Here is a 22,760-nt window from a genome sequence, read left to right on the forward strand (position 1 = left end):
GATTGCAATCGGAAATCTGGCCGGCGCAAATCCCATTTTTAGCATCTTGCGAGATTTAGGAGCCATTACGGGATTTGTACCTGTGGCTAACGCCCGCCCATTTAATCCAACAGACAAGTGTCTTGCTCAAATCAAACAAACTACACAAGAGGCAATTCTCCAGGTGCTGCAGGAAGTAATAATGAAAGGATGGCCTAACAACATCAAGGATGCCCCTGTGGTCACAAAAGAATTTTGGGAAAACTGAGATGAAGTGACAGCCTAAGATAGAATGGTGGCTCTGATAGGGCAGCACGGTAGAATAGTGGTTAGCACAATTGCTTCACAGCTTCAGGGTCCCAGGTTCGATTCCCGGCTTGGGTCACTGTCTGTGTGGAGTCTGCATGTTCTCCCTGTGTGGGTTTCCGCCGGGTGCTCCAGTTTCCTCCCACAGTCCAAAGACGCGCAGGTTAGGTCAATTGGCCATGCTAAATTGCCCTTAGTGTCCAAAAAGGGTTGGGTGGGGTTGCGGGGATAGGGTGGGGAGGTGTACGGATAGGGTTGCGGGTGTGGGCATGGGTGGGGTGCTCTTTTTGGGGGCCGGTGCGGACACGATGGGCCAAACGGCCTTTTTCCAAAGGGCAGCATGGTAGCATAGTAGTTAGCACTGTGGTTTCACAGCACCACTGTGGCTTTGGTCACTATCTGTGCCGAGTTTGCACGTTCTTCCAGTGTCTGCATGGGTTTCCTCCAGGTGCTCCGGTTTCCTCCCACTGTCCAAAGATGTGCAGGTTAGGTAGATTGGCCATGATAAATTGCACTTAGGTTAGATGGGGTTGCTGGGTTACAGGGATAGGGTGGAGGTATGGGCTTAAGTAGGGTGCTCTTTCCAAGAGCCGGTGCAGACTCGATAGACCAAATGGCCTCCTTCTGCACTGTAAATTCTATGTGAGCACCTTGTACAAAGGAAACAGAGTCATCATCCCCAAGGAGATGAGAGGAGAGAGGCAGAAACATCACTGCAAGCCATTAAATAATTAAATTGAGCTTGTGGGAAGCAAGAGAGGTGCTGTACTGGCCAAACGTGAGCAACAAAATTAAAGACCCCATTGGCCAGTTTGGTGTTTGTAACGAGTACCAAGCTAAAGAGCCGACGATGACGCATGACATCCGAGACAGACCATGGATGGAGTTGGATGTAGACCTCTTCACTATAGCACAAACTGATTATCTTGTTGCTATCGACTACTGGGCAATAGACCAGCTGAGTTCAATAATGACTGGACAAATAGCAGTATGTCTTTTGTGACCACAGGCGCATCCTTGATTGAGACATTGTGATGAGTGAAGAATTTAGCCACTTGAAAGGATTGGGAAATTCAACACGAAACACCATCTCCACATTATCGCCAATCAATGGAAAGTTTGAGACGGTAGTGAAAATCGCCGAAGGAATCATCAAGAAATTGAACAAACTTAGCATAGATGTATAAAGGGAAATCCTCAAGTGGAGACCAAAGGCATTGAAAGTAGTCCATATCAAAGATTATGTTACCTAATACTGTCACCAAACTACTCGTCCAATATCAAAAAAAGATACTGAATACAGTAGTAGTAACAGATGTGAGCGAACAAATCACGATGAAATGGCAAAAAGACAAATTTCATTTTGACAAGATTGCCAACCCATTGCCCATTCTGAGCAAGAATATCCTGTCCTGGTACAAACCTTCAATGCTTTCAACAGGAGTCAGCCCACGTGCCAAATTGAGACATGCGTAGAATAGCAGGGAGCTCTATTATACATGGTGGAAGTGAATGACCAAATATATAGGCACAACCCAAACATCTAAAGCTGTTCCTTCATTGCAACTGACCGATCAAGAAGCTGTGATCTCACCGGCTTCGGAGAGCACAGAATGACCATCACTCCCAGACTCCTGTCTACCACTACCCAACGGAAATGGAACAACAAGTTACCCAACAACAACTAGTTCCATGGGAACAATACGCCCCAGAGAGGGAACATCACCCAGCCGAACAACCAATGTCAACGCGCACACATACCATTCAGACCAGCATCGTTTAATTACTATGCTTGCAATGCATGAGTAGAGGCACGGCATGGTGGTTAGCACTGCTGCTTCGCAAGTGTCAAAGGTCCAGGTTCAATTCCGGACTTGGGTGACTGTCTGTGTGGTGTTTGCATGTTCTCCCCGTGCCTGCATGTTTTTCCTCTGGGTATAGTACATCATAGTGCATGCAAAGTTGCCTGTTGCTCATTATGGAAAAGGGGATGTTTGGGTTCTGAAATGCAATCATTTCGAAGTGTCCATGGCTTGCCAAGGTCAAATAACTGCTGCCATGAAGGAACATCTGGGGGCACTCATAATCCATTCAGTTCAGTAAAGACATTATACTAGGAAGACTGTAATCTTTGCGTTCATGACAATGCTTATGTACAGAGGGAATCATTATATTGGTTTTGTATTGCCTTCTATGAAATGCTGTTACTATAAAAAGAGACTTGTAAAAAGTACAAAAAGTCTACAACTTTTGGTCTGTCTGTCACTGGTTAATTCACACCAGAACCTTGATTCCATTAGGCCTGTACTGATTGAATTAGAAGTTGATACTTGCCAAGATATTGCTCCGAGTACCAACAACCTTTCAGCCGATTGTCACGGATCCCAGCAAACCTTTGTTGCATTGAAAAGTGGTCTCTTCCACTCCCCAATCACTGTGGGAACCTTGAAAGGGAGGGTCAGCCTGTTGCTCAATGACAACATGCCCAGCTGCCTTACCCAATATCCACACAGTAAGAAGTCTTACAACACCAGGTTAAAGTTTAACAGGTTTGTTTTGAATCACTAGCTTTCGGAGCACAGCTCCTTCCTCAGGTGAATGAAGAGGTGGGTTCCAGAATCACATATATATATATATATACAGACGAAATCAAAGATGCAATACGTAAATTTGAATGTGAGTCTTTGCGCGTAATTAAGTCTACAGGTCCAGTAAGAAGTCTTACAACACCAGGTTAAAGTCCAACAGGTTTGTTTCAAACACTAGCTTTCGGAGCAACTGGAGAGAGGGATAATCACAGGTTCACGAGGCGTGAATTGTCTCAAGTGAGGACAGTTGGTAGGATTTTGCAAGCCCAGGCCAGATGCTGGGGGGTGAATATAATGCAACATGAATCCAAGGTCTCGGTTGAGGCCGTACTCATGTGTGCGGAACTTGGCTATAAGTTTCTGCTCAACAATTCTGCGTTGTCACGTGTCCTGAAGACTGCCTTGGAGAATGCTTACCCGAAAATCAGAGGCTGAATGAACCCTTGAACAACCAGTCTCTTGCACATTGCATTTAACCCATAATGCTCTGTAATCAGCTTTTCATAAATGAATAGAAATTATGAATTCATGGCAGGATAATTAGCCGGTACTCAAAGAATCACATTTAAAAAAAACACAGCCTGCATTTGCTCTGTTGTGCCCTGTATGTTAATATAGGTAACGCAGCAAGGCAGGCACCACAGTGAAACCCCTTTGGGACATTTTAAGAGGCTTCCTACATAAAGAGGAAAGTGGTTACAAGTTCCTTCTCGAAAAGCATAAAAAAACTAAACATTGAGTTCATCCTCTCCTCTCCTTTAAAGGACATGCACAATAAACAGCAATGTAATTAGCAGAGCTGATTCCTAAAGCATATTTAGACATGTTTTGTTAATGAAAAAATACAATAAATTGAGGTAAAACCAAAAGCAAAATGTCTTCCAATATTAACTCTAATTTGTTTTTAGAATTATTGAAGCGCGCTTGCTCCACTAAGCGTATTTCAGTTCAAGGATACGAGAGCCATCTGCATAATCCTACTTTACCATTGTAAACCAAGTGATCAGAGCTGCATTTTTGACATTCTTCAGCAGCTCTCTGTTCATGTCTGGCTGCAGTTCAAGGTAGATTAAAAGACTCTCATTGATGATATTTGGGAGCCAGCTGTGAAAAAGGGAAAGACATGCCTATAAATTCAAAAACATGGCAATGGAAGAAAGCAAAATGAAAATAACCTGCATTAATATACTACCTGATCATGAGGGCTGGCTTAGCTCAGTTGGTTGTACAGCTGGTTTGGAATGCAGAGCAAGGGCAACAGCGTGGGTTCAATTCCCGTACGGGCTGAGGTTATTCATGAGGGCACCGCCTTCTCAACCTTGCCTCTCACCTGATGTGTGGTGATCTTCAGGTTAAATCACCACCAGTTAGCTCTCCCCTCAAAAAGTGAAAGCAGCCTATAGTCATCTGGGGCTATCGCAACACTTACTTTAAGGGGCAGCACGGTAGCATAGTGGTTAGCATCAATGCTCCAGGTTCCCAGGTTTGGTTCTGTGCGGAGTCTGCACGTCCTCCCCGTGTGTGCGTGGGTTTCCTCCGGGTGCCCCGGTTTCCTCCCACAGTCCAAAGATGTGCGGGTTAGGTGGATTGGCCATGATAAATTGCCCGTAGTGTCCTAAAAAGTAAGGTTAAGGGGGAAGTTGTTGGGTTGCGGGTATAGGGTGGATATGAGAGTTTGAGTAGGGTGATCATTGCTCGGCACAACATCGAGGGCCGAAGGGCCTGTTCTGTGCTGTACTGTTCTAAATCTAAGTCTATATAACTGCTATATTTTTTAAAAATCCTGATTTAACCTACAGGCAGGTGGTATGTTTACCAAGGCTGCAATGAAGATGTCGTAAAAGTGAGATAATCATTCATTCCAGCCAGGTACTTGTTTACAAAGAGATGCCTAATGGAACTTTGTTACGATTGCTGAAGATTCCCTGGAGGGTAGATAATTTGAGATACTGTCTCAATAAACCAGTCATGGGACATCTGAGTGGGATAGAGCTGATGTAATCAATGAGAGGAGCCTGGTCTGTAGCAAGCAGTTTTGGATGTTTTGAGACTTTTCAGCCTGAAAAAGACAGGAGGATCTGCAGGCTAGTCCTGAAAGAGTATCACTTTCTTTTTCCAACTTTTATAGGATAATAATGTGGTTATTCCTGTATTAATAATAACATTTGTTTTAATATAAAATATCCTGATTTGTCAGTGTCATTCCTCTGTGACACTTTCCTCACAGTTTTACAGATTGAGAAATTGTTGGGGTCTCGTCCAGTTTTCTAACATAAATTAGGGTCAGGTCTGGTACCGTAACACCCACTATTCCATAAAGCAGGCGTCAAACTCTACAAATCACATGACTTGGTGTAAAAATAGTGGCCGGGATTCTCCGACCCCCCCCCCCACCCCACCTCAAGCACGATGGGACCTGGCAGGCAAGTGTGCGGGGGCGGGTCCTCGGGGGCACAGGGGGATCCGACCCCGGGGAGGGCCCCCACAGTGGCCTGGCTCGCGATCGGGGCCTACCAATCTGCGGGCGGGCTTGTTCCGTGGGGGGGGGGAAATGACTTCTTTTCTCCGCGCCGGGCCCCTGTAGGGTTCTGCCATATTGCCCGGGGGCTGGCGCAGAGAAGAGAACCCCCGTGCATGCTCGTTAATGCGTCGGCCAGTCCGTGCATGCGTGAGATCATGCTGGCTATTCTGCGCATGCACAAACTCGCGCCGGCCCTTCGGCACCGGCTGGAGCGGCGCCAACCCCTCCAGCGTCCACCTACCCGCCTAGAAAGGTGAGAATTTCTCACCTTGGGGGGGCCGTTGACGCTGGGAGCTGTTGACGCCGGTTTTCCCGCCGGCGTGGCGACATTGCCCCATTTTCAGAGAACCCCACCTAGTGACTTTGTTTTCTCCCAAGCAGTAACTAATTATAGATCAACAGTGGTTTATAATCCTATTAGAGGCTTATTTAACTTTTTAATAGGTCAGTGCGCTTTACAAAACTATATTAAAATTATAATTAAGTTTACAGTCCAAATATATTACTGCTTTTGAATGCACTGGCTCCTGCCTTCAAGCTGCTGCACATGACTCCAGTTACACTCAGTTCAGTTGACACAAAAAAATGAAAGATTTAACAGCCCCAGCACGAGATCATGGGTAGACCTTAAAAATCAGGGGCGGGATTCTCCGTTGGCTGATGCTGAAATCGGGAAATGCAATTAGGCGAAGAATAGACGGCAAAATTGCGGCAGGTGCCGATTTGACGCCAATTCGCAATTCTCCATCACCTCGTCAATGCATTCTGGAACGCACGAACAGTAAACACCGTTTGCATATCATTAGTGGGCCTGACCCGGTATTCTCCAGGACCTCTGCGATTCTCCTCTCATGGGCCATGCTCACTACGGCGAAAGGCCGTGGGCTGCCGGGCTCGACAATGGCCGGGCTGGCTGAAGTGGGGGGGGGGGGGGGGGGGGGGGCACACACCCCACGGGACTGGGGCGGTGTCCAGTCCTGGACCCCAATTATCCAATTATCGCGGCCTGCAAGGCAGCCACCTTGCTGCGCACCCCACTGACTACCCACCTTGGCCCCTGGCTCTGCAGAGTGACATCGGCCATATGGGGGCCCCCATCCCACCCTCCAACACCCCCCCAACCAGCCTCCCATTGAGGGCAATGACCACCGTAGCCCCTACAGGGGCACCCGTGCCAACATAACTGGTGTCTAGCTTTCTGTCCTTATGGGCCCCAACGCTATGTTGAGGTGCTTCCCCAGACAGTACAGCAGGAGTGGAGGCGGCCTGCTGTGATTCCTGCCCTGTGACCTGGGTTCCTGTTGGCGGCCGTCTTCTTGGGCAACCGGGCAAGGATTGTCCTGACTGCTGCTCGGGTGTCTCAGCAGGTGCGGTGCTGCCCTCTTCCACCTGCTGTCCACCAGATGAGCCAGGGACAGGAGGGGGGAGGGTGGGGAGGTTCCGAGGTGCTGCAGTGTTCCAGCACCTCCCCTGCAGGAGTCACCTGCACGGTCCCCATCACCTCATCCTCCCTCAGGGTGCCCCATGGGACGGGGGTGTGAACAGACCTGTCCCTTGAGGCTCCCCCGCTACCTGGCGCTGCCAGTCCTGGAGGCCCGCTCGGCTCTCGATCAGGGTCCCCACACACACAGCCATGGAGCACAGGGAGTGGACCATCTCCATCTGGGACTGCGCCACATCACGCTGTGACTGTGCCGCAAATAAGCCAGCGACTGCGCCATCTCCCTCTGGGACTGGGCCTCAGCCAGTGCCTGTATAGAATGCCTTGGCATGCTGGTCCATAGCCAAAACCGTCACCCCCAATGATTACACCGCAGATGCCACCTGTGTGGTGATCACGTGGGTGGCACGCATTGTTGGCACCATTTTGTGCTGCTGCACGCGTTGGACTCCTCCAACTGCACCTGCAGGTGCTGGATGCTTGCCGCCAACTCCTCATGTAGTCCCTATATCTGCGACTGCATCGCCATGATTGATAGGAATGTCCGTTCCAGAAGCCCGAAACCCGTCTTGACGGCAACTAGTCCCTCGGACGGCTTGCTCTCCGACCATCCGCCCCATCGGGTGCTCCTACCTCCATCTGCTGGCACCAGATCAGCTGTGTGGTGCGCACCAGAGAGTGTGTCCCAGGAGCCTCTTCACTAAAGAGCCCAATTAGCGTGAGTGTCTCTGGGATGGTGGAGGGTGTCGGAGACGGCTGTGATGGGAAATCCGTGTCATCTCTGACTCGAGCTCCGGGGTCTCCTGGGTCTCAGGTGGAGGGCTGGTTTCCGAGCTGCTCTTGTCGCTGCTTGGCTCATGGGAGGGGGGTGGGGGGGCGATCTGGCTGTTGCACTGGTTGGGGGCAGGAAAAGCCAGATGGATCTGCCCCATCTCCAATAGCTCCTTTGATGGATGATTAGACCGCGGGCCGGGGTGGTGGGGGTGTGGGTGGTGTTGGTGGGGGTTGACACAGGTCATGGGGAACCGCAACTAAGCGGGATCTCATTTCCTTGCCCAGGCCACCGACCACGGCCAGGGCCATCTGCTCTGCCTCAGCGAGGGGCCGCAGGTCTGGTGACCCCCTCTCCTGTCTTCTCCCGCTTCTCCTTCTCCTGGTGGGGACGGGGGAGGGGATGCAGTGTCCATCCCTCTCTCCTCGCTGCCATCTTGTTGGCTCGGATGGCGTGGGTGGGGAGTGGAATGTGTATATATGGCTGGAGCTTGTCAGCCTCCTGAATGTTAATCGCGAAACCGGCGAATCCGGCATTGTTTCTCATTTGAATCATATTGCACCAGTGCTAACCCCTAAACAGTGTGGAATCGGTCCAGTTTTGCTGTTGTGGACCTTCACGAATTCAGCATCAACACTTCAGTCTCAGAAACGGAGAATCCCACCCGTATCTCTTGTGATTAAATCATGAGAGCTGGCATGTCTGTCCCAAGCGCCAATGAGACAGAGGGGCCAGCTAATTTGTTTTTCAAGGTGCTGGTTGGGATGGGGGGGGGGGGGGGGGGGGGGTAAGGGGGCGGGGTGCTGGCTGCCATGATAGGAGGCCCCTGCGCTCAGCTTCAACAAATCCTTCAAACCTACAAATAGACTACAAGTCAGGAGATGCTGCTTTGTGTATCCATGCAGTTGAATTGAAAATGTTTATGCTGTGATCAATAGATTTTTGCGAGATAAAGGTAGCAAGGCACGTCAGAGTCAAGTAGTAAATCAGCCATAGGGGCAGACCCAAGGGACTGAATGGGCTATGCTCCAATTCAGCCTAGGAATAAGGTTTGTAAGGCACATAACCACCCTCTGACCCCAGAAACCCACCCCTCTAAACACCAGACACCCACCCTTCTAAACACCAGACACCCACCCTTCTAAACACCAGACACCCACCCTTCTAAACACCAGGCACCCACCCTTCTAACACCAGGCACCCACCCTTCTAACCCCAGGCACCCACCCTTCTAACACCAGGCACCCACCCTTCTAAACACCAGACACCCACCCTTCTAAACACTAGGCACCCACCCTTCTAACACCAGGCACCCACCCTTCTAACCCCAGACACCCACCCTTCTAACACCAGACACCCACCCTTCTAAACACCAGGCACCCACCCTTCTAACCCCAGACACCCACCCTTCTAACACCAGACACCCACCCTTCTAAACACCAGGCACCCACCCTTCTAACACCAGGCACCCACCCTTCTAACACCAGGCACCCACCCTTCTAAACACCAGGCACCCACCCTTCTAAACACCAGGCACCCACCCTTCTAAACACCAGGCACCCACCCTTCTAAACACCAGGCACCCACCCTTCTAACACCAGGCACCCACCCTTCTAAACACCAGGCACCCACCCTTCTAAACACCAGGCACCCACCCTTCTAAACACCAGACACCCACCCTCTAAACACCAGACACCCACCCCTCTAACACCAGACACCCACCCTTCTAAACACCAGACACCCACCCTTCTAAACACCAGACACCCACCCTTCTAACCCCAGACACCCACCCTTCTAAACACCAGACACCCACCCTCTAAACACCAGACACCCACCCCTCTAACCCCAGACACCCACCCTTCTATCCCCAGATACCCACCCTTCTAACCCCAGATACCCACCCTTCTAACCCCAGACACCCACCCTTCTAAACACCAGACACCCACCCTTCTAACCCCAGACACCCACCCTTCTAAACACCAGACACCCACCCTTCTAACCCCAGACACCCACCCTTCTAACCCCAGACACCCACCCTTCTAACCCCAGACGCCCTCATTACGGTAATTTCTGACAAGAATGAAATAAAATAGTCTAATTACGTCAAGTGATAACCAGCAATTCCCATAAATTGATGACTTGCCTTACCAAATAATAAACACAAGCAGAATCTTGAAAAATCTTAATTTGATCTGAGTCCCCAATCGCCTTTCATTTTCTGTGTATATGCCTTGTCTTCCCTTCAACAGTGAAGCAACTGAAAAAAAAAAAAATTCCTAATGTTACGGCATGCTTAAAAATGTAAATTCTGGCACAAGCACATGGTATTTCAAACGGTTTGAATGAGTCGCTCTTTCAATACTGCAATTGATGATTTATTAATAGTATACAAGCTGAGAGAATGGTGGCAGCGAGTTACTAACATAATAGTCCTGGAAATGCTCAGCACAATGTTGTCACAAGGCTTCTTTGGTGAACAAGAGGATCTCACATGATGGTGCTTATGAATCAAATTAAAAAAGGATGACTGAAATCTTAAACAGCTTCCTTCCATTCATCTACCTTCCCCTCTGCATCAAGAAGTCAAAATCAATTGATCCTCGTCCAACATAGAACATAGAACAGTACAGCACAGAACAGGCCCTTCGGCCCTCGATGTTGTGCCGAACAATGATCACCCTACTTAAACCCACATACCCATAACCCAACAATTAACCTTACACTACGGGCAATTTAGCATGGCCAATCCACCTAACCCGCACATCTTTGGACTGTGGGAGGAAACCGGAGCACCCGGAGGAAACCCACGCACACACGGGGAGGACGTGCAGACTCCACACAGACAGTGACCCAGCCGGGAATCGAACCTGGGACCCTGGAGCTGTGAAGCATTGATGCTAACCACCATGCTACCGTGAGGACTCATTCAAACCTTTTAAAAAAATCCACCTACCCTACATATCTTCAAGTTGTGGGGGTGAGACCCACGCAGACACAGGCAGAATGTGCAAACCCCACACAGACAGTGACCCGGGGCCGGGATCGAAATTGGGTCCTCAGCGGCGTGAGGCAGCAGCGCTAACCACTGCGATACCGTGCCACCTCAACCCTCGTCCAACTTAGGTAAATAAATGTCGCCCTCACTCGCCCAGTTACATGAATAAATCTGTTCCCATCACCCACTTCACTACATATATAAAGATATAAAACATTCACCCAATGAAACATTAAAGGCATTTCAGCACTCTGTCCACGGTATGGGCAGGTCAGACAGTGAAGGCGAATCAGAGTGGGATCTTCAGTGTATTCATACTAACTGACTCTTTATTTTGAGGCATTGGTTTCCACGAACCAATCACTAGAAGAGCAAAGGAGTTATGTGGTGAACGTATTGCAGTAACCATTCATCATATATGTAATTGCACCACGCTGTTGCCCATGAGAGCTCCACCTATGGACCATTGTAAGGTATTACCTGTGATGTATCATTTTGGTGCCTTTGTGGGCTCCGCCCCCGCCCCTCCCCTTGAGGGGAGGTATAAAGAGCAGTAGCTCTGTAGGCAGCTCTCGGTAGCAGAGCAGTCGCAGGCAGGCACTGTTCTAGTCGATTAAAGCCACAGTTTACATCTACACTCTGTTTCGCATGAATTGATGGCCGCATCAAGTTATGAATCACAAGATTTTGATTCACATTCATCCATGAAGTTGCAAGCATAGCACATGTTTCCTACTCACCAGATTGCTGGCAGACAATGCATATTCAAATGTGAAAAGATCACTTAAGGAAAGGAAACACACTCCCAGTTGTTTGTTTAATTGTTACTTCTACAATTTGTGCTATTAGGAAAGGCTGTATCATATATCAGAGGCAATTTGAAATGATATGAACTTCACAGAGAATGTTTATGCCCAGGTTTAAGTGCATGATAGGAGAGGTGAAGCTGTTTTTTTTTCCAGTGATGATGCTGACTTCCTGCTGGAGTGCAGCTCCACGCATGAAAATTACATCTTACGCCTAGGCCATTGTTCATGCGAGAAACTTGCAAACAAATGCTATTGGATTAAATTAGCTATATGGACACTAAAGACAGACATCCACACATGTACATTTCCAGCAGGAGTGGCTGGATAGCTATCAGCGGAACTGCTTCCCCTTCTTCAAATTAGTGACACGGAGTCCATTGAGTACAGGGCAGAAATTAAGCTGGAGAACATTTTATATTTATGGCTGCTGAAGCCATTGAGGATTAAAAGAAACAAAATGTAAAACAAATTGTGTCATAATTCTGGTAATAGGGGCAGCACGGTGGCCTAGTGGTTAGCACAACCGCCTCACGGCGCTGAGGTCCCAGGTTCGATCCCGGCTCTGGGTCACTGTCCGTGTGGAGTTTGCACATTCTCCCCGTGTCTGCGTGGGTTTCGCCCCCACAACCCAAAAAAAAAATGTGCAGAGTAGGTGGATTGGCCACGCTAAAATTGCCCCTTATTTGGAAAAAATAATTGGGTAATCTAAATTTATAAAAAAAAAATAATAATTCTGGTAATAAATTAATCAACTTAATCAAGCAATATTTGTACAAGTCATACCTGCAGATGCAGTTTTCCCAAACAGAATAGGATTGACAAGCAGAACAAGCAACAGAGGTACGTAGGTTGTGATGTAATGAGGGATTGCATGTTCCAGTCCCTTTTCACAGCTGGAAGATAATCAAGTTTATATTAGCCATGTGAAATTTAATATTGAGTACATTTTCTGGTTGCCACAAATATCATGTCACAATGATGGAGTGTGACAGAGAGGGTTTAGCATACAGTATAATTTAGTATCTTGGGAGTACAGTACTTGAGCATTTCTGAAAAAGTAAAGATGTTGCCAAAGCTTTTCATCTTGTACTCCTCAGGACAGACACAAGAATGGCAAATTTCAAAGGAAGCAACCATTTATACTGCATGAGAAAAGGGTACTGATTGGTTGGCTGGTTGGCAATTCAACTCTGATTGATTGTTCAAGCAGTTGTTATAGAGAATGCACCGGGAATGGTCACCTACACTTTTGTTTAATTCAAAAACGATGTAATGCCAGATCATGTTTCTCTCGTTTGCAGAGGACAGGTCCCAGTATATGAACATAGTTTCTAGCAAGCAGTGAGCCACACAGAGTCTGGCCAATAATCTTAGATTGATTGCTGTGTAAATCATGGCACTCTGGCGATTATACTCCAGATTTGAAGAGCCGTATTATATTGCACCTGTGTTTATTTTAATTTACATTCTGGACATCACTAAACATCATGAAAGCCTCACCTTCCACCATTAAATCGACTACTACCATTGCAAACTAAGAATACGCGCGAGCTGTTGAGTATACATCAATAGAATATAACAAGAATTGTTGCAAAATCCTAGAGTTACCAACCTGGAAATGGATGGATAATAGAGCAGGGCCACGCCTTCAACACAGAGGAGGATCGCCAAACCCCAAGTCAGCATGTGGTACAACACGAGAATACTGAGGAAAAGAACGAATGCCTTAACATCACATTTTACTAAGTTCTTGGCACTGTTGAACTCACACTCGATTAAAATTTCAGACACCTTTGCAGCAGTACAAATTAATTCCCTTTCTCTTTTAAAAAAAAAAAATTTTTTTTAAATAATAACAATAACAACGACATAAACATGGTACAATAAATATTTCCACCCCCATCACAATCTTCACACACCCCAACCATAAAACAACAATCCAGCCCTCCCCCTCCCCCAATTGGAATTCTGCATCTGCTGACATTTTAACTTTCCCCAAGAAAGTCGACGAACGGCTGCCACCTCTGGGTGAACCCTACCATTGACCCTCTTAAGGTGAGCTTTATTTTCTCGAGACTGAAAAACCCAGCCATGTCACTAACGCAGATCTCTAAACTTGGGGGCTTTGAGTCCCTCCACATTAATAAGATCTGTCTCCGGGCTACCAGGGAGGCAAAGGCCAAGACGTCAGCCTCTTTCACCCCTGGACTCCCGGCTCTTCCGACACTCCAAAGATCGCCACTTCCGGACTCGGCACCACCCGTGTTTTGAGTACCGTGGGCATTGCCTTAGTGAAAGCCTGCCAGCACCCTCTAAGCTTCAGGCATGCCCAAAACATGTGGACATGATTTGCTTGGCTTCCCGCACACCTCGCACACCTGTCCCCTACCCCAAAGAACTTGCTCATCCGGGCCACCGTAATGTGTGCCTGGTGGGACTACCTTGAATTGTATCAGGCTAAGCCTGGCACATGATGACGATGTATTAACCCTGCTTATGGCATCCATCACAGACCCGCCTCTATCTCTCCTCCGAGCTCATCCTCCCACTTGCCCTTAAGCTCCTCCACCGGAGTTACCTCCGCCTCCAAAAGTTCCTGGTAGATATCTGATACCTTCTCCTCTCCCACCAGGTACTGGATACTACTCTGTCCTGTATCCCCCGTGGCGGCAGCAGTGGGAAGGCCAGAAGCTGCCTTTTCAAGAAGTCTCACACCTGCAAATACCTAAACCCATTCCCTGCTGGCAATTCAAATTTATCCTCCAAGGCTTTCAAGCTGGGGAAGCTCCCATCTATAAACAGATCCTCCATCCTCCTAATTCCTGCCCTTTGCCATCTCCAGAACCCACCATCCAACCTACCCGGTACAAACTGATGATTATTATAAATTGGGGTCCAAACCGATGCTCCCACCACTCTCTTATATCTCCTCCACTGCCCCCAGATTCTCAGAGCTATCACTACTACCGGACCTGTGGAGTATCGGGCCAGTGAGAATGGAAGAGGTGCTCCCAAACTTGTGTCTTTGCATGACACTGCCTCCATCCGCTCCCACACTGACCCCTCCTCCACTACCCACTTCCTATTCATGGCTATATTAGCCGCCCAGTAGTAATTGTAGAAGTTCGGCAGCGCCAACCCCCCTCCCCCCGACTGCACTCCAGCAACACTTACTTCACTCGCGGGGTTTTACCCACCCACACAAAGCCTGCAATGACCTTATTCACCTGCTTGGGATGAAGATGGGGAGGCACTGAAAGACAAACAGAAATCTAGGGGGACCGTCATTTTCACAGTCTGTACCCTCCCCGCCAGTGATAGCGGGAGCATATCCCATCTCTTAAAGTCCTCTTTCATTTGTTCTATGAGCCGAGATAGGTTTAACTTGTGTAATGCCTCCCATTCCCGGGCCATCTGGATTCCCAGATACCGAAAGCTCTTTCCTACCATTATAAGCGGCAGTTCTCCCAGTCTCTTCTCCTGCCCTCTTGCCTGGATCGCGAACATCTCGCTTTTCCTAATGTTCAATTTATAATTCCCCAAGGATCCGCATAACTTCCCCATCCCCTCCAAATGGTCTGAATTAGACAAGTGCAGGTCATCTGCGTAAAGCGAGACCTGGTGCTCCACCCACCACTACCACCCCCCCCCCAAAAAAACCCAGCCCTTTCCAGTTCCTAGAGGCTGTTAACGCCATGGCCAATGGCTCTATGGCCAGAGCAAACAGTAACGAGGAGAGGGAACACCCTTGCCTCGCCCCTCGGTCTAGTTTAAAATACCCCAACCTCAGCCGGTTTGTACGCACACTCGCTACTGGTGCCTGATAGAGCAACCGTACACAGTCAAATGAAGTTCTCACCAAACCCAAACCTTCCCAGCGCCTCCCACAGGTAATCCCACTCCACCCGATAAAATGCCTTCTCCACATCCATTGCCACCACCACTTCCATCTCCCCTCCATCATAGTAACATTTAAAAGCCTTCGAACATTGACCTTGAGTTGCCTGCCCTTTACAAATCCCATCTGCTCTTCCCCTATCACGTCCTGAACACAATCCTCTATCCTTGTGGGCCAGTATCTTAGCCAGCAGTTTGGCGTCCACATTCAGTAGAGAAATTGGCCTGTATGACCCGCATTGCTCCGATCCTTCTCCTGTTTCAGGATCAATGAAATCGAGGCCTGCGACATTGTTGGGGAGGACTCCTTTCTCTCTTGCTTCATTAAATGTCCTCACCAACAGTGGGCTCAATATCTCTGAAAACTTCTTATAGAATTCCACCGGATAGCCGTCAGGCCCAGAGCCTTGCCTGAGTGCATGCCCTCCAGCCCCTCAATTATTTCCTCATTTTCAATTGGGGCGCCCAGCCCTTCCACCAGATCCTCATCCACCCTCGGGAACCTCAACTGACCCAAAAACTGCCTCATTATCTCCACCAAGGCCGGGGGTTAGGCCCTCGCATCCGATCCCTCACTCCCTTCAGGGAGGCCGACGAATCTCAGATTCTGCCTCCTGGACCCGTTCTCCAGGTCCTCCGGCTTCTCCTGCATTCTTTTCTGGCAGTCATTCATCATCTCCACCTTAGTCTCCAGCACGGTTATGTATTCCTCGTGCTTGGACACCTTTTTCTCCACCTCCTGGATTGCACACCCATGGATTTCTTGATTCTGCACCACCTGATCAATCAAAGCCTTGATCGGGTCCAACGTGTCCTTCTTAAGTTTGGCGAAGCAATCTTCAAAAAACTTCACCAGCTGCTCCGTCGACCACTGCACCGTCCCCCCGCAGCCCTGCTTCTCCGCCATGCTTTCCTGCGTTGCCAGCTCTGCTTGCGTCTTCCTTGTACGACTTTTGTCTTCTCACGGCCACTTCTGGTCCAATTTTCCATACACTGGAGGGGATTTCTCCTCACCGTCTCACTCTTCACTGATTTATCCGATAAAATCCGGAAAAATATGGGGGGAAAAGGTCCAAAGGTCCGTCACAGGCGGGAGATATCAAATGTGCGACCTACTCCTCCATGGCCGCCACCGGAAGTCCTTAATTCCCTTTCTCAAGTGAATAGGTGCTGGTGGGAAATTTGTTCACAGGGGACGACATCACAGGCAAACGCAACCTGCTCTTCACTTACCATAGCAAGCCCAGTGGCTAAAGGTCAGGAACCCTGGCCTGATCTCTCTTTCCTTGGCCCACAGACATGGAGACCAATTACAATGCCCTGTCATTGTCTCAATAGAGATCAGTTAACTCAATACAGACCAGTCGCCAAATCTGAAACCTTCCTCATTACTCTGCCCCAGTCGACACCAAATAGAGCATTTAGCCACCAGAAAATATGTCCATGATTAATTGAAATTGTTATTTGATCACCAACTGATCTTAAAAACAAGCACAAATTTGTCCCTTATAGAGTGCAAGTATAACTGGGTTGACGTGGAATTAGAATTCATTTTCCGATTGACGTGACTTCTGCAGGTATTTTCCTAAAGGAAGAATGGGTTTAGCAGCGTGTATGTCAGGGTTGTATTCCTGTCCCAATCTTGCTCCGTGCTGACTAGATCATGGAGTTAACAGCAGAAAAAAAGAGGATGTGGAATCTGACTAGACAATATGGAAACACAGATCTGGTTGAAACTGTAAACACCCTCACTGAAGCCCAACTATTTTTTTTAAATTGGAGTGATCTAGGGCACGACCTTCTAGCTCTGGGAATGACCCCCGTTATCGAACAGAATTTATTTCATTCCCCGGTATGGAACGTCCCGCGAGGCCGCACTTTAGAGTCATTTCCCACACTGAGGTGCTCCACTGTGCAGGAAGAGATTGAGACGCCATTTTTAAATGGTGTCCCTATCTCTTGATCCCCCCCCCCCCAGACATAACCCCCGGACTTTGTTGCTTCTAGGTTTGGCTATCTAATGCTGTACGCTTTTCATACCATCGGACATCATTTGCTTTCAACCGCTTCCATTTGATGTCATTTTTTTGAGCATTCGGTCACAGGTTCAGACAACTGCAATCATTTTGCCATTATTTAACATCAATTGTTTTAATGGTGACATCATTTACTACCACTTTCACTCTTATGAAATTAGTGTGCATGACATGCTGACGCATGCAAAAAAAGATTCCAGATGTTACTTGTTGAGAAGTTCAAATCGCCTTTGAAGTACCGTGATCTCAAGTACTTAATTGCTAAAGCTCATTCCACTGTCGGGAAACAGAACCTGCGACCAAATGCGAAAAAAAATATGGTTGTAAATAGAATGTTTTAGACAAATGATTGTGAACACACTTTTCTCCAAGAAAGGGGGATGTGGTGATATGCACATAATCATATCTGTATATAAACTGTATAGTTTAACCAATGTATATATCAGTACCAGTGTATATGGCTAATGATGAATCCATGTAGTGATAGTCATGACCTTCTACCAGGTGAAACCAGACACCCATGGAGTCACATATATATACCGGGGGACGGACGAATCAGAGTATTTGGTAGTAGGAAGGACAAGACAGTCGCATCTCACCTTAGCGCCACAGTAACATAGACATAATTGTCTGTACATCGAATTGCATGGTTATCTTTCTGCGTGTCAAGAATAAATAGTTCTTACAACCACACACTCATGTTCTATGTGTGTCTTCATAATCAGTGGAGCCAAGGAACACAACATTCATGATCTCACCCTTTCCCATCGTTATAACTTCATCCAACCCTACCAGCCTCAGAACTCTGAATTCTTCCAAGCCTTCCTCTTGCACATCCCTGATTTTAATTATTCCACCAGTGGTAGCCTTGCTTTCAACTGCTTAGCCCCAGAGCACCGAAATTCCAGTCCCAAGTCTCTCCATCTCTCCCTTCAAAACACTCCTTAAAACCAACCTTTACGATCATCTGCTCTGATATATCGCTTTGTGACTGGAGCCTCGACGCAAAATCTTTAATAAGACTGCATGCACGCTGACTGATCAAACATCACTGACCCCCTGATAGATCAGTACCAACTCCTCTGGTATTGAGACCTGATGTGACCATCAATTTACTCGAGACACGATAGGAAGTAAACTGTGATTTTACAACTTACAACTGAGCCTGCCTGCGACCAGAAGAACTGAGGGCAGACACACAAGGCTGCAGCACTTTATACTTCTGGTAGTGGGAGGAGCCATGGGCGGATCCGAGGGTGGAGCCGGGGGTGGAGCCCTGTACAAGCTCCTCATCTCCCTCTGTGGGCAGAGCCATGCAACGGCTCACAGACAGAGCCCACAAGGACACAATGCTATATAATGTGAACGCAATACTATACAGTGTGAATTACATGATCATTCACCACAACACCTTACACTCTACCCAGAATCTGACCCAACCAGAAAATTCACATCCAAACCATCACCGCCATGAAGGAGGCCACACAGCAGATCCAGAGTAACCTGGGTGACAACGTAAAAATTTCTCCTCGACAGCACGGGCTTTACAAATGATGAATCACAATGGGAAGCTCTCAACTATAAAAAGCTGGCGGCAGTAACGTCTTTTTATGGATAAGCCCGTGGACGATGAAAACAATCCCCACGATTCAGCTCATGAAGAATAGTTTGCAGGTTGCAACGTTTGATATTAGGATTACCAAGAAACAAAGCTAGTTCCTACTCATGTAGCATTTTAACACGTTCCAGCAAACAGCATTGCTGAGCTGTTGCTCATTTCAGACATATGATAAAACTATACTGGACATTACTGAAAGAGGTCAAGACAATGTACCTTCGGCTACAGAAGGGGAAGAACAGTCTTGTGAAAAACAGATCAATAGAAATGGTGTTTTTGCAGTATTTTCCAGACCTGATTTGTTTCAGTGTAACAGGCTTGGCCTTGCTGTAGTCACACTGTAGTACATTGTCTGTTTTCCCATATATTTCCATGATGGGCACCATGGGCAATTTAAAGTTGATACTCTTAATGTTCTGGCAACATATTGGGCACGATCTCCTGCCTGCTGCCCCCCACTGCGGCATATTTTGCAGCGGCAGAGGTGACCCGGCATTGAGTGGTAGTGGGATCTGCTAATCCCGCCACGGTCAACGCCTTTTCCCCATTGTGGTGGGAACAGCCGGAATCCCGCCAATTGCCTTTGTTGACTCTTCCACAAATTTTATTTAAATCCTTCTAGAATTATGGCAGGCATTATCTTGTGGGGAAACCACGCAACTCGTGTGGCATGAATGACATTTCTAAATACTTCTGACATTTAAAAAAAATACATATTTCTGTTATTATTTTACAAAACCCAAACTTATTTATAAAAAATTACTTGAGGAATTTACATTTTAAAATCTCGCTTTGTTCTGCACTTGCTAAACTGATCCAATTTTGTTTTGCTGCAATCACTTAAAAAAAATACGAACTGTTCAAGTGGCGTAGCAACTTGCCGAATGGGAATATCAATGACGAGAATGTGGAGCACATCTCGACTGGCCTGAATAAACATTTTAACGTGTTACTATTGAACTGAAACATCCTATCATAGTGAAAATATAAACCTGAAAAATGACTAACAGTTTATAATTAATGGTTAAACAATTCTTAACAATAGCTAAGTTTTAACTGATGCTTTATCTCCAATCAAGCAAAACCCATCACATGCCAAAAGCTGCCACTTGTAAATACAGTCAGCAAACACTTGAATAGACAGCTGGAAGAGAGAGAAAACCCCTTTAAGAGACCAAGTTTTGCTGTCTTTGGGAGACAACTTAACCTGACAGCTTTTGGCAAAAACTCCTGGTCAGCTTCAAGCTCCCAGCAAAACTAAAAGCTAAAGTGACTGCTATAGGCTGGCTCCTCCAAATAATTACATCATCACAGTCCCCCATTAACTGGGTTATGACCATCTTATTAAGACTAGCTATAGCCCCTCAAATTATCTAAACCCCAGGGAACCTTCTTTCTATAAACAAAATTCCATTAGCTCCACATAGGTAAATAATACACATGGTTGAAATGAATGATGATCCCACTTTTACAACATCTTAATTGCTCCTTTTTTTTGCAGCCACAGAATCTGGATAGCTTAACCTAGACTCTTTAATAACATTACTGCAACAGATAAATATGATACATTCATCACACAACAGCCCACCCTGACATTTGTCGGATTGTGAACCAACCAGTCTCACTGAAACTTTGCCATTTTCTGCTCCCACCCATGGCAGGCATAATGGTGGGCAGGAGGGGGAAATATTGCGGGAGCCAGGAGGTCAGTTTCTTTTCAGCAGGAAATAAGGTTGCGATATTCCTCTCCAGCCTTCAATGGCCGGTCACATTTACCGCCAAGCTATGACAGGAAGACCATTTGAATATATTAAAATATCATGAATGCTCAGTGTCAAAGCAGCTCGCTGGAATCAGAGCCCTGCATTTGTTCAAAAGGCCGCGACAGTGTCGAATTAGGACTCTGTGCATCACAACTGGATCTAAGTGACATGTGCCGGTCAAACAGCACTTTGGATTGGATTGGATTGGATTGGATTTGTTTATTGTCACGTGTACCGAGGTACAGTGAAAAGTATTTTTCTGCAAGCAGCTCAACAGATCATTCAGTACATGGGAAGAAAAGGGAATTGAACAGAATTCAAGAAAATACATGAGAATACATAATAGGGAAACACAAGATATACAATGTAACTACATAAGCATTGGCATCGGATGAAGCAGACAGGGTGTAGTGTTAATGAGGACAGTCCATAAAAGGGTCATTTAGGAGTCTGGTGACAGTGGGGAAGAAGCTGTTTTTGAGTCTGTTCGTCCGTGTTCTCAGACTTCTGAATCTCCTGCCCGATGGAAGAAGTTGGAAAAGTGAGTAAGCCGGGTGGGAAGGATCCTTGATTATGCTGCCTGCTTTCCCCCGGCAGCGGGAGGTGTAGATGGAATCAATGGATGGGAGGCAGGTTCGTGTGATGGACTGGGCGGTATTCACGACTCTCTGAAGTTCCTTGCGGTCCTGGGCCGAGCAGTTGCCATACCAGGCTGTGATGCAGCCCGAGAGGATGCTCTCTATAGTGCATCTGTAAAAGTTGGTAAGGGTTAATGTGGACATGCCAAATTTCCTTAGTTTCCTGAGGAAGTAAAGGCGCTGTTGTGCTTTCTTGGTGATAGCGTCGACATGAGTGGACCAGGATAGATTTTTGATCATGACTTTGAGGTTAGCTTGCCTACCTTGCATTGCGCTCAAGCCTCTACTGATTCTGTGCCAGGCTTGAGCGCATCAACTTCAAGGGGAGACCTTAGGCAAGGCTCCATGTACCAGGCAGATGGAAAGGTGGGGGTGAATTCTAATGTTCCCTGTTGAGGAATATTTAATGGGGTGAGAGGCAAACAATCGGGTGCAAAAACCAGACATTGCGGCCGGTGGGGAGAATGCTGCTTTTTCTGCCTGCCACCATACTTATTTCACAGATGGAAAAATTTCAACATTTCGCCTTTCTCACAAGGGTTTCCAATCTCCACATCTGAAGAAGTTGATTTGGCTCAGACAGCTGCAACAATGACCCCTCCTCGCAGGGTTTCAGTCTCTCCCTCAGATTCCTGTCCCCTGGATCTCGGAGTATACTCAAACTTCACCTTCTGAGCACAATTTCAGATCCTTGGCCATGCCATGCAGAACACCACTGCTCCCAACAATCCTGCAGAAAAAAGTCACCAATATTCGGCTCCCTCCTCGGCTTTTCAAAGTTTCCCTCAAGTCTGCTTCCCTTAGAGTCCGTTCCTCGGACTCTCCCTTTAACTCTCTGCGCCATTCTTTTAACTTCACTTCCGGGATCACTGTCTGACCCCTGTTCTTTTCCCAGCTTGGGACATTCTTCTGGGACCTCTGCCTGTCCCCCTTCCCCTGGTCCTGCTCCTTGGGACATCTTCCTCGGTATGCCGCTCCAGTTCAGGGCACCTGACCAGCATGTCACGCCGTTTCAATGCTTTCGTTCTGCAGGAGCGAGCAAGGCCGTGCCCCAGCGTGACCAACAGAAAATAAACAAACTCGGCTCCCATTTCCCAGCCGGCACATTTGCAAAAGTCCCAAGGCTCATCAGCAACTGTACTTCCCAGCCTCCGGCTTTAGATTGAAGGTAAGTATTACGGCGTCATCACACATGAATGCATAATTTTTTAAAAAGACCCAAAACAGCAGTCTTACATTCTTGACATGGCTGACCTGCTGTGACCTTCGTCGACATCAGGGAGGACCTTCAGTTTGGCTGCAAATTCATCAACAAAAACCGAGATATTTACCCGGGCCGTCTTCAATATTATTTGAAGCAGAGACAATATGGTGTTGCTAAAGAATTGTCTCCTGTC

The 22,760-nt window shown here is 47.3% G+C and overlaps 1 protein-coding gene across 2 annotated transcripts in view; it reads right to left on the minus strand.

Moving 5' to 3' along the window:
- The window catches only part of gpr143 (G protein-coupled receptor 143), a 161,177-nt gene that overhangs the window by 116,453 nt on the left and 21,964 nt on the right, over positions 1-22,760 (minus strand). For both annotated transcript variants that reach the window (XM_038818346.1, XM_038818347.1), the window contains exons 4-7: positions 13,024-13,116; positions 12,195-12,304; positions 9,756-9,864; positions 3,860-3,977 (exon numbers count right to left, since the gene is read on the minus strand). In XM_038818346.1, the coding sequence (XP_038674274.1) occupies positions 3,860-3,977; positions 9,756-9,864; positions 12,195-12,304; positions 13,024-13,116 (430 nt within the window). The remainder of the gene's footprint in view (positions 1-3,859; positions 3,978-9,755; positions 9,865-12,194; positions 12,305-13,023; positions 13,117-22,760) is intronic.

Source organism: Scyliorhinus canicula, chromosome 14 (assembly GCF_902713615.1).
Source record: "Scyliorhinus canicula chromosome 14, sScyCan1.1, whole genome shotgun sequence".
Lineage (NCBI taxonomy): Eukaryota > Metazoa > Chordata > Chondrichthyes > Carcharhiniformes > Scyliorhinidae > Scyliorhinus > Scyliorhinus canicula.